General features: G+C 50.4%; 1 protein-coding gene across 3 annotated transcripts in view; it reads left to right on the forward strand.

Moving 5' to 3' along the window:
- The first annotated feature begins 2,228 nt into the window (after positions 1–2,228).
- HNRNPLL (heterogeneous nuclear ribonucleoprotein L like) overlaps positions 2,229–18,182 on the forward strand; it is a 44,126-nt gene continuing 28,172 nt past the window's right edge. Inside the window, exons 1-2 of one of the 3 annotated variants that reach the window (XR_008794782.1) lie at positions 2,229–2,492; positions 12,788–12,906. Coding sequence is in view for 2 of the 3 variants with exons in the window: in XM_056130603.1 (XP_055986578.1) it covers positions 2,295–2,492; positions 12,788–12,906 (317 nt within the window). In the remaining variant the exon portion in view is untranslated. The remainder of the gene's footprint in view (positions 2,493–12,787; positions 12,907–18,182) is intronic. The other 2 variants (XM_056130603.1, XM_056130602.1) reach the window with 2 other exon arrangements.

Genomic DNA, 18,182 nt, shown 5'->3' on the forward strand with positions numbered 1-18,182 from the left:
TTTTTATTCATATCAGAGGATTTATTCTCTTATAGATTTATTTATTTATACCAGAGGATTGATTCTCTTGCGTGGGGGGCCCAGGACGAGTCTGTGGAGGTCGACCACGAGGGTGGTGGCAATTGCTAACTAATACACACAAATCCATTTTCATTTTTTTTTCTTCTAAATTTTTGGGCTGTACCCATGGTGTTCAGTGTTCAGGGCTTACTGGTTTCCTGGTGGTACCCTGGGCTGGCTCCTGGACAGTTTTGGGAAACTGTATGTGGTTCCAGGGAGTAAACTGTGAGTCAGGTGCGTGCGGGCAAATGCCTTCTCAACTATGCTATCTTTCCAGAAGTTGTCATTCCTGGGCCCTCAGGCTGAGACTGGGGGCTGCACATACTCAGGTGGTCTCCCAGCCCAGCCCTTCTCACAGCAGGGTAGAGCTGAGTTAGTATTTTCCTCGTCAAAGACTTGCACCTCACCGTCTGATGGACAATGCCGCATCTGCAGCAGCGAGGCCCAAGGCCAGCCTGGGTCAAGATACTGACCTCTGTCCTTTGCACCCCTGAGCCTGTGGCACGGTTCCGAGGAAGAGTGAACAGATAATGAAGTTTGATACAGAGCACGCTGCCTCCCACTGTGTTGGGTTAGGACACCCAGTGCCGGGCTTTCCTCCTCCATGCTGGGGGGAACTGAGTCATAGCTGAGGGGCACAGGTTCAAAGTGGGCCCCAGGAGTTAGCTTTTGCAACATCGTAGCAAATATTTGGAAAGTTTGCCAGAGGTCTTCCCAATGCTCTGCCCATTGGCGTTTCCTCATTTCCTCATTCTGCAACCCTTCAGACCGTTGCCCTTGCACAATTCTTCTGTCTGTTTCCATTCTATCTTATCAAAATGAATTCTGGGGGCTGAAGTCATAGTAGAGCGAAGTAACAGATACCTGCCAGGGGTGATCCCTGATTGGAAAAAAGAAAAAAAATTGGAGTTCCTTTCCATTTTTGGTTATTGAGTCACACCTAACCCTGGTCAGGGGTCTCTTCTGGTGCCGCGAGGGGACCATGTGGTGGCGGGAATCAAGCCCAGGTCAGCCAAGAGCCAGGCGAGCACCTTAGCCCCCATATCCTCTCTCCAGGCCTCGAATCGCTTTTTGGTTCCATTTTATCGGGCAAGACATGCAGTCACCGGCAAATCTGATGACAGCTGTCGGGTGTTGGGAGGAAAAGCCTGCAATTGGCCTCCAAATGACAGGGCTGCAGACAGGACGGGCCGGCCAACCACAAGAACTGAAAATGGCTTTGGGTAGGAGGGAAGGCGCACTGGCCGCGGGGTCCTGGCCTTGCACTGACTGATCCCGAGCACGGATCCAGGAGCACTGCCGGTGTGGCGCCTGCAGCCCCGCCCCCCCAAAAAAAACCACAAAAAAGAGGGGAAAATGGGTTGAAGCCGCAACTCTGGAAAGAAAGTGGGAGGCTGGGAGGAAGCCGCACCGGGAGTCGGGGCCAGGCCTGGGACGCGGCGCTCGGGAGGGCGCCGCTGGCCTTCAGGGACGCGCCAGCCTCGGCCCCGGCCTCTGCCCCCCGCCGTCTGGGTCCGTCCTGGCGGGGCGCGGGGGAGCCCAGGGGTGCCGCGGGGGTCCCGGGCCCGCCGCGTGCCAGGCAGGAGCGCCTCTCGCCGCGTGTGTCGCGGTGGGGCGACAGCGGCGGCGGCGCCCGGGGTCCCGGCCCGGTGCGGACGAAGCCCGGGAGCCCGAGCGCGGCCGGCCCCGCGGGACGGGCCCGCGTCAGGGGCGCCGCGCGGGGCCCGGAGCCCTCGGAGCGGGCGGGCGGGCGGCGTCGGGCGCGCTAACGGCCGCGGGCGGCAACGGCTGCCGAGCGACCCGCGCGGGGCGTTGCGCGGCCGCCCGGGCCTCGCGCGGCGCCGCCGAGCCGGGCCGAGGCGGGCGGCGTGGGACGAGCGGGCGCGGGAGCCAATGGGAAGCCGCGCCGGCGCGCCGCGGCCAATCGGGAGCCGCTCCCGGCGGAGGGGCGCTGCCCGCGCCGCGGCGGGATTCGGCCGTGAGGCGGCGGCGGCGGCGGCGGCGGCGGCGACGGCGGCGCGGGCCGGGCCGGGCCGGGCGCGCCGAGAGGCCGGAAGCGGCGGCCGCGTCCCCGGACACTCCGCGGCGCTCGGGCTCGGGCTCGGGGGCGGCGGCGGCGGCGGCGGCGGCGGCGGCGGTCGCGCCCTCCGCGCCCTCCCGCCCGCCCGCTCCGCGCCGCGCCGAGCGAGGACGCGCTGAGGCGGCGCTGCCCGCCGCGGGCCCCGGCCGCCGCCATGTCCTCGTCGTCGTCGTCGCCGCGGGAGGCGTTCGACGAGGAGCGCGAGTACGAGAGCCAGGCCAAGCGCCTCAAGACCGAGGAGGGCGAGCTCGACTACGCGGCCGACGGGGGCGACGGCCGGCGCGAGGCGGCGCCGCGGGCCGGGGGCGAGGGCGGCGGCGGCGGCGGCGGCGGCCGGAGCTTCCCGCAGCCGGTAACAAAGCGGCGGCGGGCGCGGGGCCGGGGGGCGCGGGGGCGCGGGGCCGGGGGGCGCGGGGCCGGGGCGGGGCGGGGCGGGGTCCCCCGCGACGTGGCGGCGCGGGCGGCTCGGCCGCGGGGCCTGCGCGCGGGGCTCTCCCTGCCGGCGCGACCCCCCTGCGCGGGGCCCGGCGACCCCCGACACCCCCGTTCTCCAGAGGCGCCGCGGGTGGTCGCGCGAGCGGCCGGCGGCCCCGAGGCGGAACCGACGCGGGGGTCGAGGCGGGGAAGCGGCCCCCGGCCGCGCGGTGCCGAGCCCCTCGGTGGCAGCCGCGCGCTGCAGTGACGGATACAATGTAGCGTCTCGAGTGCCGGGTTGACCTTTTTTCCTTCTTGGGGTCCCACCCGCGGTGCCCCGGGGTCCCTCCCGGCTCAGCGCTCAGGAGTCGCCCCTGGCGGGGCTCGGGGCACCCCGGGGGCGCCGGCGATGGAGCCCGGGTGCGCTGCAGGAGCCCCACGCGCCAGCCCCCGGTCGCCCGATTTCCATTTTGTTGCTTACGGGTTTGTTTCGGCTGTTGGGGTCGCACCGGCGCTGCGCAGAGGTTCCTCCTGGTTCATGCCCTCGGGACTTGCTCCTGGCCGCGCTCGGGGGACCAGGTGGGATGCTGGGAATCGAACCCAGGTCGCGTCGCGTGCAAGGCGAACGCCCTCCCGCCGTGCCAGCACTCCACTCCAGCCCCGACGATTTATTTTGGCATTTTGGGATTGGGCCGTCGCTCAGCTCTGCTCCGGGCTTGCTCCGGGCTCTGCACTCGGGGGTCCCTCTTGGAGGTGCTCAGAGGACCATGTGGCCCTTGTCTGGCCCCCTGGAAGGCAAGCACCCCGGGCCCTGGTTCTTTGAACCCCCCATGCCCCTGATGACCCCTTCATTGTTTTCCCGTAGTTTGTTGTAGTGCAGTAAGTAAAATCATGGTTTGTCTCACTGCATTGTGTTTTTTGGAGAGGCTGCTTTTAGCAGCAGGATCAGTGTTGCACTGCTAAGTCCAAGGAAGATTTATTTTTACCGTTTTCACTTTTTTTTAAAAGACGCTCTGGGTGTGTTTGAAATAATTGAGACCATAAAATGTGTATATAATTCTATTAGGGGTAGGAATTTTCTGTATGAACGTTTTCTGTCCAGAGCATCTTGGTTCAGCAAAAGGGTAATTAATCCAGCCAAAAAGTTCGGCTCATGGGTAGATAGCACAGGGCGTAGGGTGTTTGCCTTGCACGCGGCCGACCCGGGTTCGAGTCCCAGCATCCCACATGGTTCCCTGAGCACCGCCAGGAGTAACTCCTGAGTGCAGAGCCAGGAGGAACCCCTGGGCATCGCCAGGTGTGACCCAAAGAGAGAAAAAAAAAAGTTCGGCTCAGCCTTGGGGCTCTTCCAGTTCCAAGAAGGGGAAGTAGCCTGTGGGCAAAGAAAGGGTTAAAGAAGGCTGTGCAGACCCGGTCCAGCAATGCTGTCCTTTCAACCCAAATCACAGTTCCAAAGTTTATGTTGTTTGGCTTTTCATGATTTCCTTGAATGCTTCAGTATATCCACTAGAAGATGAAAGAGGGATGTGAGTATCTGAGAAAAGTGTTTGTACACATGCTCTTAAGGAGGAATCCATCTTTGTAAATGATCCTGAGATTTTAAAATTGAGACAGTGCTTTGGGTACGAAAAATGAGATTTTCAAATTTGTGTCTTATAATTTGGCACCTCCTTTGAAGAGTATAAACTCTCCCGCTGTTTCACACTCACCAGCCGATGTTGTGGAACAAAGCTTGAATAATTATATACTCTCCTCTTATGGACTAGTGTGTTTTGAAATTGAAGCGTGCATAACTTTCTTGAGAGTACTAATAATATATTTTCATGTCTCTTTTAAGAAAGTCGTTTGACTTGTTTTACTTGGCAAAACCAGCTGAGGGATTGAATGGGAATTTAGTAAAGCATTACTTTTCTTTCTAAAGACATCGGTATAAATTTATGGAGTGCTAATTTATTTTGAAGACTTCTAGGATTCTCTTTTGCTGTTTTGTTAGTGACTGTTTAGGCACCAAATTAAGGATAGTTAAAACAGTTTGCTTACTAATAAAGTGAACAGTTAAATTTTCAACCTTTTATTTATTTTGGGGTTTTGGGGCTATACCCATCAGCACTGCTCAGGACTGGTGGGGTCCAGGTGGCCACATGGGGTGCCCAGGATCAAACTCAGGTCAACCTTGAAGCATGTGCCTTACCCCCATACTAGTTCTCCAATCCCAAGTTTCTCAACCTTTATTAAAGTTTTAAAAATTGAATCACCACGAGATAGAGCATCACAAAGCTGTTCCTGATTGGGTTTCAGTCATAATTTCCCAGCACCAGTGTCCCCAGTTTCCCCCCCACCCCGAGCCCACCTCTGTGACAGGCAGCCCTCTCCCCTCTTATCCCCTCTCTTTTCTCTCTCTCTCTCTCTCTCTCTCTCTCTCTCTCTCTCTCTCATTTTGGGCATTGTGGTTTGCAATACAGATGCTGAAAGGTTATCACGTATATCCCTTTACCCACTTTCAACACTCAGTTCTTGTCCAGAGTGATCATGTCCAACTATTGTTGTCATACTGGATCCCCCTCCATCTTAACTACTCTCCCACGCCCCCTCACACTTTATTATTATTATTATTATTTGCTTTTTGGGTCACACTGGCAATGCTCAGGGGTTACTCCTGGCTCTACAATCAGGAATTAACTCCTGGCGGTGCTCAGGGGACCATATGGGATGCTGGGATTTGAACCTGGGTTGGCCACGTGCAAGGCAAATGCCTTACCCGTTGTGCTATGGCTCCAGCCCCAACCCCTCTCAGACTTGAAAGGTTTCCCAACGATTAAAAATTTTTGGTTGTTTTTGGGCTACACCCGACTGTGCTCAGGGCTCATTCCTGGTGAGACTCAGGAGGAGGTATGGAGTTCTGGGACGACCGTGTGCAAGGCAAACGCCCTACGCGCTGTGCTATCACTCCAGCCCAGTATGGAGTTCTGGGAATTCAGTCCGAGTCGGCTGTGTGCATAGCAAGCACCCTGCCTGCTGTATTGTCTTCTCTGTCCCCAACTTGCTCAGCTTTTAATCCACTTGGCAAGATGGCAGAATGCCAACGTAAGAAGTAGATCTTGGAATTTTCAAAGGAATATAAAGTATGTAGAGAATCTAAATTGAAGATACACTGTTGTGCTTCAGTAATATAAATTACAGAGGTGGAAAGAATATTCTGTCTATGCGTTGCATGAGTATGAGAGGAGAGACGGAGCGTGGTCACTTTGTTGAACTCCCACTGGAAAAGTGTAGCGACTGCGAGCCTAGTAACCAGCCTCTGGGGAATGGAAAGCCCTGGGTGTGCTCTCAGGTGCGTGGCCTGGAGGTCAGTGCCGAGCCTGCAGGCTTCTGAAGCCATGCTGCCTTGTGCCTGCTCTTTGCCGTAGTAAGGGCTTGCCAGGAGTTCCATGAAAGACATGAAAAGTAGTCGGTTTGGACCAGAGCGGTGAAGTATGGCAGGTTGCCACTTGCCATGCACGTGGCCTCCCTGAGTTCATGGTGTCCTGTATGGTCTCCAGAGTGAGCCGGGAGTCAGTCTTGAGCACAGCCAGGTGTGGCCCAACACTTTAAAAAAATAAAAAGATTTTACTAGCTTTTGGTTTAAGCAGGTGGCTGTGTTTCTTCACATTAGTGTATGGATTGGGCAGGGCAGTTAAAATAAAGCCAGGCGTGAAGTGCCACCGAACAGGTGTCTTGGCACTGCTACCAGCAAACTCGGTGACTTAACATTTCTGGAATTCGGCTTGCTACTGACTACTTGAAGTGTTCAGATTAGGTGGATGCTGTTTTCTCCCAATTTGAAAATTCATACTTTGGGAGGGCTGGAGCCATTGTGCAGCCACAGCCAATCCAGGAGTGGTCCCCCAAGCCCTACCAGGAGGGATCCGTGAGTGCAGAGCCAGGAGTAAACCCTGAGCACTGCTAGGTATGACCCCCAAACAATAACCACTACAAAATATTAATAATACTTTAGGGACCGTAGAGATAAGCAGGTAAGGTGCTCGCCATGTAAATGGCTGACCCGGGTTTAAACCAGGCACCCCATATAGTGTTTCAAACCCTTCCAGGAGCAAGCCCTGAGTTTGGCCAGGAGTAAGCCCTGACACAGCTGGGTGTATGTCAAAACCTTAAAATACTTTGGCTCCATCCATATGCTTGGGGCTATTCTTGGTGATGGAGATCAATATTGAAAAAATTCCGTGTCTAAACATGGTGGTTCAGAGACATCATTGTGATCAATTAGGTCGCACGCTGCAATTATCCAGTAACCTTGGGATGATGGGAGCTTGCCAAACGTTCCAGCAAGTCCCGGGCCTCCAGGGGCCCAGCTTCAAGTGACAGAATTGTGGGCACCTCTATTGACAGGAAAAACTTCCCTGCTCTGGGACCCCCAGTAAAAATTTAAATCCAAAAAAGAGGAAGTGTCTATCTTGTAACTTGCATGTGAAAATTCAGCAACCGACTCAGCCATTTGGTGACTCAGAAAAAGCATGAGGTGGTCTGCTGATTGTGTCAGGGGCCTTGGGGTTGTGTGTGAAGACATTTGCCCATCAGTCATTGACAGACAGACACCTGAGAACCAGTCTATACTGTGTCACCCTAGGGGTTGGAGTTTGCCTTACACATGGCTGACCTAGGTTTGATCCCCAGTACCCCGTACAGTCCACTGAGCAACCCCAAGAGTGATTATGAGTTGCAGAACCAGCAGTTAGTCCCCAGCACTGCCGGGTGTGGCCCAAAAAGCTAAAAACAAGAAAAAGTGTTATCCTGGGGCTCGAGAGACAGCACAGGGGGTAGGGCGTTTGCCTTGCACGCGGCTGACCCGGCTGACCCGGGTTTGATTCCCAGCATCCCATAAGGTGCCCCAAGCACCACCAGGAGTGATTCCTGAGTGCAGAGCCAGGAGTGACCCCTGAGCATCACCGGTGTTACCCAAAAAGGAAAAAAGATAGGTGTCGTCTTAACCTGGGTGGGAGAGAGTGTACTTGGTGCACGTTGCCTTGCACCAGCTCACCTGGGTTTGATCCCCGCATCCCTGAGCACTGGGTATGGCCCCATAACAAAACAAAACACAAAACCCCAAACAAAGGCAAACCAAAGAACCCTCTCAAACCTACCTGTTCCTTTAAGTCAAACTTCTTTTTAATCAAATGATCCCTTAAAGGTACCTGATCCATTAAAACTTTGTGTCCTGGACTGTCTTGTGCTTTGTGCGTGGAATCCCTGAGCTCTATAACCCTGACACCACGTGATCTCCCAAATGCAACCAAGACGTCCAAAAATGGAAAAGCAAAAAGTTCTAATGGGGGCGGATGGGGGAGGGCTACAACTGCTGTGCTCTTGGTGTCCTTGTGGCTGGGTCATGCCTTAGCCCCTGTGCTTTCTTTCCTTTCACAAGATTCGTAATTTTGTTATTTAGTAAGAAAAAAAAGTCAACTCCGACATAGTAGGAGTTTACAAAAATCTTTGCAGCTGCCCCTTAAAACCATTTTTTCCTGGGCCTGTGGATAGCTCAGTGACTTCTGGCACCCCCTCTGCAGGTGTGAGAGCATGAGTGTGATCTTACACGTGCAGCAGGCACTGTCCCGGCACTAGGACTGTGTTTGCTGGTGACCGCCAGGTGTGTAAGAGCACTGTGACTAGTGTGTGTGACCCCTGGCGAACACCCGCACTGTGTGTCCTCAGCAAGCTCGTGTGTGAATACTTGATACACTCCAGTTGAGCTCTGTGACTTAAAGGAGTGAAACCCCAAGAGAACGTGAATTGAACCCACAGTCATCTCAGCAACAGCAATAAAGGGGAAGAGAAAAAAACACAAGTCCTCTTTAGTTTGCATAAACTCACCACAGTCAAAGAGAGTCTTGCATTCCTGGATAGACTCATTTCTTGGTACTACTTTGATGAATTTTATTTATTATTATTATTTTTTTGCTTTTTGGGTCACACCCGGCGATGCACAGGGGTTCCTCCTGGCTCTGCTCTCAGGAATTACCCCTGGCGGTGCTCAGGGGACCATATGGGATGCTGGGAATTGAACCCGGCTCAGCTGCGTGCAAGGCAAACGCCCTACCCACTGTGCTGTCTCTCCAGCCCCAACTTTGATGAATTTTAATACTAGAGGAAGATAGAGTAGACACTAAAAATCACAGAATGATTGATAGGAATGTTAAAAAAGAATGACAAGAATGGTGGGGTGAACTTCGGTGTGGGAAGGTGATGGAAGAAGAGTGTATGTTTTACATATGGGAGCCTCAGGTTGGATACTGGACACCATATGGGTCCCCAAGCCCCTGAGCGCACTGTCCAATGTGCTTGCATAGCCACACCTCCCAAAAAAATCACTGCAAAAAAAAAAAACTGGAAGGGAAATGTAGCGACAGGGAGGGAGTGCAGAGGGGCCAGAGCCATCGTTCGGTGGGTAGGGTCTTGCATGTGGCTGTCCTGGGCTCAATCCCCAGCACCCCATGTGATTGATCCCTGAGTGCAGAGCCAGGAGTAAGTTGAGCACCAAGGGTGTTACCCATGAACCAAAAATCCCCCACAATACCCAAACCAAAGTAGCCACTGAACCTCTATTTAGGAGCAATATCTAACCCTGCTAGTTACTGTATATTTGGTACAATTATCGTGGGCTGGAGCGATAGCACAGCGGGTAGGGCGTTTGCCTTGCACACGGCTGACCCGGGTTCAACTGCTCTGCCCCTCTTGGAGAGCCTGGCAAGCTACCAGGAGTATCTTGTCCGCATGGCAGAGCCTGGCAAGCTCCCCGTGGCTTATTCGATATGCCAGAAACAGTAACAAGTCTCACAATGGAGACGTTACTGGTGCCCGCTCGAGCAGATCGATGAACAACGGGAGGACAGTGCTACAATTATTGTAATCACTCATGTGATAAAGATTTAGTTTTTGGTTTGGGGGAGCCACACCATGTGGTGCTTAGGGCTTACTCCTGACTCTGCTCATTACTGGTGATCTTGGGGGCCATACAAGTTGCCACGGATTGAATCTGTCAGCTGTATGCAAGGCAAGCGCCCTGCCACTAATTTCTCCTGCCCCAGATTTAGTTGTTTGGTTTTTGTTTTTGGGGAACAAAGCTATGCGCAGGGCTTATTCCTGGCTATGCACTCAGTGATTGCTCCTGTCTGGGGTTGGGGGGACTATATTGGATGCTGGGGATTGAACCCAGGTCAGCCCTATGCAAAGCGGGCAGGCACCTTACTTTATACTGCTCTGGCTCCAAGGACGATTATTGTTACTATTTCTTTTAAATAGTGAAACTCTGGGGCCTGAGAGAGATACAGGGGTTAAGGTGCTTGTCTTGCAAGCAGCTCTCCCTGCACCACATATGTGGTCCTCTCAGGATTGCACACAGCCAGGAGTGAGCCCTGAGCATAGCTCGGTGTGGTGCACACACAGAACCCACAAACCAAAACTAGCAGATTGTTTTCACAAACTAGGGTGTTTCCTATCATTGGAGGTGTTTGAGGAGAGGCTAGGCAGAATCAGCTATGAGTCTGTGTGTTTGTAATTGGGGAGTTATGATGGAGGTTCTAGGGGCAGAACTGATTGTTTAGTTAGGTGATTGCTCAATTTTTTTCCCCCTTTTTGGGTCACACCCGGCAATGCACAGGGGTTACTCCTGGTTCTGCACTCAGGAATTACCCCTGGCGCTGCTCAGGGGACCATATGGGATGCTGGGAATCGGAGTGTAAGGCAAACGCCCTACCTGCTGTGCTATCACAACAACCCCAGATTGCTCCAATTTTCAGCATGATAATGTCAGGAAAGCAAAGGCCACTTTCTGAGTATAGTGTTGGTCTTTGTGAGTATACAATGACATCTTTGTCTTACTATATAAGAGATGCAAATGGGCCCTTCTGAGAGGAATTTCCTCTCAGAAGCTTCATTTATATTATCTTAAGCCTCCCTACTCTTCTTGGAGCCTAATCTTTGATCTATATAGTCAGAATTAACAGTTAAGATTGATGGTCTTTTTTCTTTTTGCTTTTTGGGTCACATCCTGCGATGCACAGGGGTTACTCCTGGCTCTGCACTCAGGAATTACCCCTGGTGGTGCTCAGGGGACCATATGGGATGCTGGGAATCGAACCCAGGTTGACCGCGTGCAAGGCAAAAGCCCTACCCCGCTGTGCCATTGCTCTAGCCCCTAAGATTGATGTTCTTTAGGGCCAGAGAGTTAGGATATAAGGTGTTTGCTTTGCACAGGCCAACCCCAGTTCAACCTTTGGGACAGCAGATGGTCCCCTCAGTACCACCAGGAGTGTCTCTAAATTTCATCATATGTGTCCCCACCCCCCCAATCCTTTGGTTTTTGACCTTATCCAGAGACCAGAGATGCTAGGGACTACGACGCAGTGCTCCAGAGGGACCATGCAGAGTCAGGAATTTGAATCGGGTCTTCTACGTGCAAAGCATGTGCTTGAATCCTCTGAGCTACCTTTCTGCCCCTAAGGTTGACACTATTTATTAGAGTTTGCCCTTTGAGGCTCTGGGAATTTTGAATGATTATTATTAGATTATTGGAGACCAAATAATACCTCTATTATGGTTGATACAGTTGATCTAAAAGAAGGGGTTGAGTAATGAACAAAGAAAAATAAGTATTAATTGCAGGCATGTCTTCATCTGCTGAGTATTTAACTTGGAATCTATTTCTAGTGTGGTAAGTAAAGGATAAAAATAGAACAGGAGAGAGTCTAGGTAACTAAACATTTGAATGGAAAGAATTTGGGCTTCTGTGTGAAAAATGATTTTAAAAAACCCTTTTGGGTGGGAGAAGACCTGACCAAAATATTAATATGAGTAAAGTGTAAACCATGCCGATTTAGTCACCAGTTTAGGAATCAGATACTTAGCATGGTGCTTTGAAAGGGTGAATTTTAGTGGCTGAGTGCCTGCTTTGCTTGTGGGAGGCCTGACTTTGAGCCACAGCACCCTGTGGTTCCCTGAACACTGCTGGGAATGGCCTGACCCTCTAGCACCAGTGGACTTGGAGCACCTCTAGCTGGTTCTGACCTCCAAACGGAAACAAAACAAAAGTATAACTTCATTATATAATGTACTGTCTGTCTTCAGAGTTTCCCAGTTGTCCCATAAGATGTCTGTTATAGCAGTTTATATTTTACTTTTTTTGTTCTTCTTTTTTTTTGTTTGTTTGTTTTCTGGGCATTTAACCCAGGGTCTCACGCTTGTAAGGCAAATAGTAGTATAGCAGTTGTTTTTTCTTTTTTTTTTTTTTTGGCTTTTTTGGGTCATACCTGGCGATGTGCAGCTTTTACTCTTGGCTCACGCACTCAGGAGCTACTCCTGGTGGTGCTCAGGGGACCATATGGGATGCTGGGAATCGAACCTGGGTCGGCCGTGTGCAAGGCAAACGCCCTACCCGCTGTACTATCGCTCCGGCTTCTAGTATAGCAGTTTTTATCTATTTCAAAATGAATGTTTATATAATCCATTCAGTTATTGACTCGCTTTAGTTTCAGTTGACACTCTCTAACACTGTGTTTTGGTGGTAACTTTTAAAGGGCTCAAGCTCATTTTCTTTTGCACTATTTAGGGTGGGGGCTTCCCAAGTTGTGCTCAGGCTCCCAGGGATCACTCACAGGATTCTTGGCCAACCGGAGAGTGGTTCAGTATGAGCAGGCAAGACTGTTGCTCGGCCCTGGGATGCTGGGGATTACACAGACCACCTCGTGCTTAGTTATTGCTCCTGGAGGTGCTCTGGGGACCATCTGGGATAACAGGGATTGAACTGGGTCTGCTGCGTGCAAGGCAAGCACCCTGCCCACTATAACTATCTTTTCAACCCCAACCCCTGAGACCCTTTGAGGTATAACAACCCCCTCTTGCCCCCTCCTCCCCCAGCACGGCTGGGAAACAATAAAATAATTGTGTTGGTATTGGGTCCACACGCAGCAGTGCTCAGGGATCACTCCTGGCAGTCTTGGGGCCTCATATGTGATGCTGGGATAGAACCCAGGTCAGCCACATGGAAGGCCAGAGCCCTGCCCACTGTGTCTGAGGGCCCACTGGCTGGTCCTTAACTGTATCGGGACTCATACTGAATTTGCATTCTGGCTTGCAAAATAGTATTGTTTTTGTACACATCTCAGAGTCTTTTGTCTACACATCAGAAAGAAGCCTATATAAGTGCTACAAATTTTAAACTCAGAATTCTTTTTGTCTTGTTAGGAGGCTGGTGGAAGCCATCATAAAGTCTCGGTGTCCCCTGTTGTCCATGTTCGAGGACTCTGTGAATCTGTGGTGGAAGCTGATCTTGTGGAGGCTCTGGAGAAATTTGGGACCATATGGTAAGGACAGTACACTTCACGCACAGAACTAGCCTTGATGCTTAGCAAAGTACGTTTTATTTCTTCATAGCTCCATTGCATTGGGACCCTTTGTGCCTGTTATTTTAACCTGAGATGATGCATAGATCTATTTTTGTGGACTCCTGGTGATCTCGCATTCCCCATTAGGTTGTGTGGAACATTGATTATTGAGTATTTCATCTGATTTTCAGGAGTCCTTGATGTCCCTTTTCATGTTTTTTTTGGGGGGTGGGGGTCACACGTGGCTGTGTTTATGGCTTATTCCTCCTGACTCTGCTCAGTGATTACTCCTGGCAGGGCTCAGAGTTGCTGGGAATGGACCTTGCCTGGCCATATGCAAGGCAAACACTCGGCCTGCTGTATTGTATCTCTAGCGTCTTCTTATTCCTTCTTAAACGCTTTCAGCCACTGAATTAGTAAGCATGCATCTTCAGGCTTGCAAGTAGTAGAACCTAGATACTCATTTTTAGGTTTGTTTGGAAACCTTCAGAATTAATTGACAACTGTAAGCAGTTCGATTAAGGCTAGACATTTGCTTAGCAGCTTGTTCCGTGAGGCCCTGCAGATCCTGAGCAGCCGTTGACTCTTGCTTGTCTTTATGTTTTGTACTTGTTCAGGCTCCTCTTTTTTATTCCTCTCCCACGCTGGTATACGCTTGAGAATACTGAGCAAAGTGAAAATATAATTAGAAAAATGAATCTTCTGCCAAAAAAGACACTCAAATTCTTTCTAAATTATTTTTGGAGTATGTCTTCCCGGCTGTTCTTAGTTTGGATAATCTAGAGTTGGTTTTATTATTTTTCTTGTTGATGAATATATTTGTTTTTTTTTCTTTTTCGTGTGTGTGTGTGTGTGTGTAAATGTGTGTTATAGGCACTGATGACAGACTAAGTCAAAATATATAAACATTGCGTGTGTGAGGCCCTGGGTCCTGGGACCAAAAAGGAAAAACTAAAATATATTAAGTAGGGAGAAATTTCAGAATACTTGATGAGATAGTTTTAGTGCCCTTTTTTTTTGGGGGTGTGTGTCACATTCAGGGGTTTAGCTCTGTGCTCAGGAATCACTCCTGGAGGTAATCGGGGGACCATATGGGGTGCAGAGAATTGTACCCAGGTCAGCTGTGTGCAAGGCAAACACCTTACCCTCTTTACTATTGCTCTGACCCTCATTGCTTCATTTTCTTTTTCTTTTTTTTTTTTTTTGCTTTTTGGGTCACACCTGGCGATGCACAGGGGTTACTCCTGGCTCTGCACTCAGGAATTACTCCTGGTGGTGCTCAGGGGACCATATGGGATGCTGGGAATCGAACCAAGGTCAGCCGCGTGCAAGGCGAACGCCCTACCCACTGTGCTGTCTCTCCAGCCCCTCATTGCTTCATTTTATAAAAATATGTAAAGGGACCTGGGATTTAGCTCAGTGGACTGAGGGCATGCTTTTAGTTCCTGGCACTGCAGTTGACCCCTGAGCAAAAAATAAAGCGAAACTAAAAAGTATGTGAAGTTTTTTGGTTTTGAAAGGATGGTATATAAATAGATGGCAAAGAAGTGATGAGAGCTGTCCACCAGGAAGGAATCATTGCTTCAAAGGAGTGGAATAGTTACATGTAACCCCTCCTATTATGGCATTGTTTAATTTCTTGTTTTTTATTATGGTCTTGGGTCACACCCAGTGATGCTAGGGCCCATTCCTGACTCTGCACTCAAGAGATCACTCCTGGTGGGGCTTGTGGGATCCACAAGGGCATAAAAACCCATTTCTTGAAATTGCATTATTGAAGGGCTGGAACGATAGCACAGCGGTAGGGCGTTTGCCTTGCATGCAGCCAACATGGCCGACCTGAGTTCGATTCCTCCGTCCCTCTCGGAGAGCCCGGCAAGCTACCGAGAGGATCTCGCCCGCACGGCAGAGCCTGGCAAGCTCCCCGTGACGTACTCGATATGCCAAACACGGTAACAACAAGTCTCATGATGGAGACGTTACTGGGCCCGCTCGAGCAAATCGACGAACAGCGGGAGGACCGTGAGCGTGACCGCATTACTGAAATGACTAGATCGTGATTGGGTCACTTGAACTAGATCTTGGAAGCAAAATCTGTCCGATTACTTGGTCTCTTTCACACACTCAGGTTTGTGCTCAACCAACTGCAGCTTGACTATAGAAAACTTTTAGACGATGCATTCTTACAAAATTAAGAGAGATGGTCATCACTGGTTTATTCTTCGTATTAGGGCTTTTAAAAGTTATTTATTTATTTATTTGATTAATTAATTTATTTTTGCTTTTTGGGTCACACCCGGCGATGCACGGGGCTTCCTCCTTTCTCTGCACTCAGGAGTTACTCCTGGAGATGCTCAGGGGACCATATGGGATGCTGGGAATTGAACTCAGGTCAGCTGCATGCAAGGCAAATGCCCTCCCCGCTGTGCTATCTCTCCAGCCCCTAAAAATTATTGAATCACTGTGAGATACACAGTTACAAAGTTGTTCACGATTGGGTTTCAGTCATATAATGTTCCCCCAGCCTGCCTCTGTGGCGCTCGTGTGTGCGCGCTCTCTCTCTCGCGCTCTCTCTCTCACTCTCTCTCTCTCTCTCTCTCTCTCTCGCGCTCTCTCTCTCACTCTCTCTCCCCCCCCCCCCTTTCCTTTCCTTCCTTTCCTTTCCTTTTTGGGATTATGGTTTGCTGTACTGGTACTGAAAGGTTATTGTATATCACTCTACCTCATTTCAGCACACAGTTCTTGTCAGAGTGATCATTTCCAACTGTCATTGTCATAGTGGTCCCTTTTCTGTCCCAACTATATTAGGGTTTGTGAAGTGACTTTCTCATAGCCAAGAAATACTGAAGCAAATCACTGTCACTGTCACTGTCCTCCCATTGTTCATCGATTTGCTTGAGCGGGCCCAGTAACATTGTGAGACTTGTAACTGTGTTTTGGCATATCAAATACATCACGGGGAGCTTGCCAGGCTTTGCCATGTGGGCGAGATACTCTCGGTAGCTTGCTGGGCTCTCTGGGAGGGGCAGAGGAATCAAACTCAGGTCAGCCATGTCGGCCGCGTGCAAGGCAGATGCCCCACCTGCTGTGCTATCGCTTCAGCCCACTGAAGCAAATATCAAATCAAATAGAACAAATAGTTGGAATCTTCTGAAATGGTAACTTAACCACTATTTTGGTATTAGTTATGACCAAGACCTGGGTGTTGGGGATTAAAGAAATAGCACTGCTGGGGCCAGAGAGACAGATACGACAGTGGGCAAGGCGCTTGCCTTTGTGCAGCTGATCCGGTTTCAGTCCTGAAAGCTGCTAGGAGTGATCCCTGAGCACTGCAGGGTGTGTGCCCCCCCACCCCCACACACACACAAACAGAAGTAGTGCTTGGTTTAAGTTGGTGAGTTCTTTGACTCTATGGGGTAGTCTGTCCAGTTTTCGACCCTTGATCACCATTTAGTACATGATGAAGTATTCTCTGTACGAATGCTACTCGGCTCATTCTGCCCTCAAGATTCTAGTTATGCGGAGAGAAAAGTTGTGAAATAATTGGAACAAATTAGTGTGTAAGACCTTAATCGGCATAAATATATGTAATGAGAGTCGTTTGTATGAAATAATCGTGAGTAAAGAGGGGGCTCCTGTTAAAAGCTGGAAGAGCTGGGGTGGGGGCAGAGTACAGCGGGTCAGGCACTTGGAGAATATGTAGAAACTCTTCATACTGAAAAGTTGAGTCAAGTAAACTTTCATACTGAAAAGCAAGTAAATATTTAGTTTATAAGTTTTTTAAGTAAGTTAAAAAATTTATAAACTAAATATTATGACAGCCTTTAAATGAGGGCTGGGGAGAGTTTGGTGGGCTGGATTGCATGCTTTGCTTGCTAGAGGCCAGATACTGAGCTGTAGCATCTCCTGGTCCCCTAAGCAGTACCAGGAGTAGCCCCTGAATACTGTCAGCCACGTGCGACTACAAAACAAAAACGAAGTCCAGTGATCAGAATAGTCGAGTTCAAGTAACAGTATTTCCGGGGCTGGAGTGATAGTAAAACAAGGAGGGTATTTCCCTAGCACTAGCCTGAGCACTAGCAGGTATTGCCCAAAGTCAGAAAAGCAAAATGGACTGGAGTGATGGTGCAGAGGGTAGGCCGTTTGCCTTGCACGCAGCTGACCCAGGTTCGAGTCCCAGCACCCCATATGGTCCCCTGAGCACAGAGCCAGGAGTAACCCCTGTGCATCGCTGGGTGTGACCCCTCCCCCCCCAAAAAAGCCAAAAAACCAAAACAATCTTTCTGTATCATTTTAACTTTGTTTTCCATGTTCATATCTTACGATTAATATTTATGTGAATAGTTTATGAAGAACGTGTGCCTAAGCTTTTTTGCTTGATTTTTCTTTCTCTGGTCTAACAGTCTTCCTCGTGTGCTGGTGATTTTTTGGGCTTGTTTTGTTTGGTTGGAGGTCTTTCCAGGCCTTCCTCCTGGGTAACTACGGAGTGGGGGTGGTGAGGGCATTTGCTGTGGGGGTTTGAACCGGGGCTCCTGCATGCAACGTGTGCCGGCTCTATGTTATGTCTGCCCGGCTCTCATATTAGTGCTTTTCATTTATGTATTCGGGGTGCCCATGCCTGACTGTGCTTAGACATCACTCCTGGCAGGGCTTGGGCACAGGGCGTGACCGGAAGTGGGGTGAGTCGCGTGCAGGGCAAGTGCATTAACTCCTGTACTATCTCTTCGGCTCTCATATAGAACTTTTTAGAGCTTTAAAGAATGCTCTCGATACAGTGCATTCTGAGTGTCTGTTACATTCTAATTTTTCTTCTATTTTCTGGATACTTTGTTCTTTTTTGGTTATTTTATTTTTTTAAGTCTTTTAATGAGTCATCATGATGTGCAGTTACAGACTTACAGACTTCGTGATCACATTTCAGTCAGAGTGATCTAGTACCTCTCCCTCCACCAGTGCACATTTTCCACCACCAGTGTTCCCAGTATCCCGCCCGCCACCCCCACCCCATCCCCCCTACCTACCTCTGTGGCAGGCACGTTCTCCTTTTGGGTGTTACGGTTTACCATGCAGGTAGTTTAAACTTTGCAGTATTTTTTGGACCGCACCCATCAGTACTTGGGTTGCTCCTGGCTCACACTCTTGGTTGAGGCACACGGGTAGGGTTTGTGCTTGCCGGACTTGCCTGCAGCTGACTGCGGGGCTGGTGCTTGGGAGTCCCTGGGCTTCCAGCATCCCTCTGTCCCCTTACCGGGCAG

The sequence above is a fragment of the Sorex fumeus genome, unplaced genomic scaffold (assembly GCF_029834395.1).
Source record: "Sorex fumeus unplaced genomic scaffold, SorFum_2.1 ptg000079l, whole genome shotgun sequence".
NCBI classification, from domain to species: Eukaryota; Metazoa; Chordata; class Mammalia; order Eulipotyphla; family Soricidae; genus Sorex; species Sorex fumeus.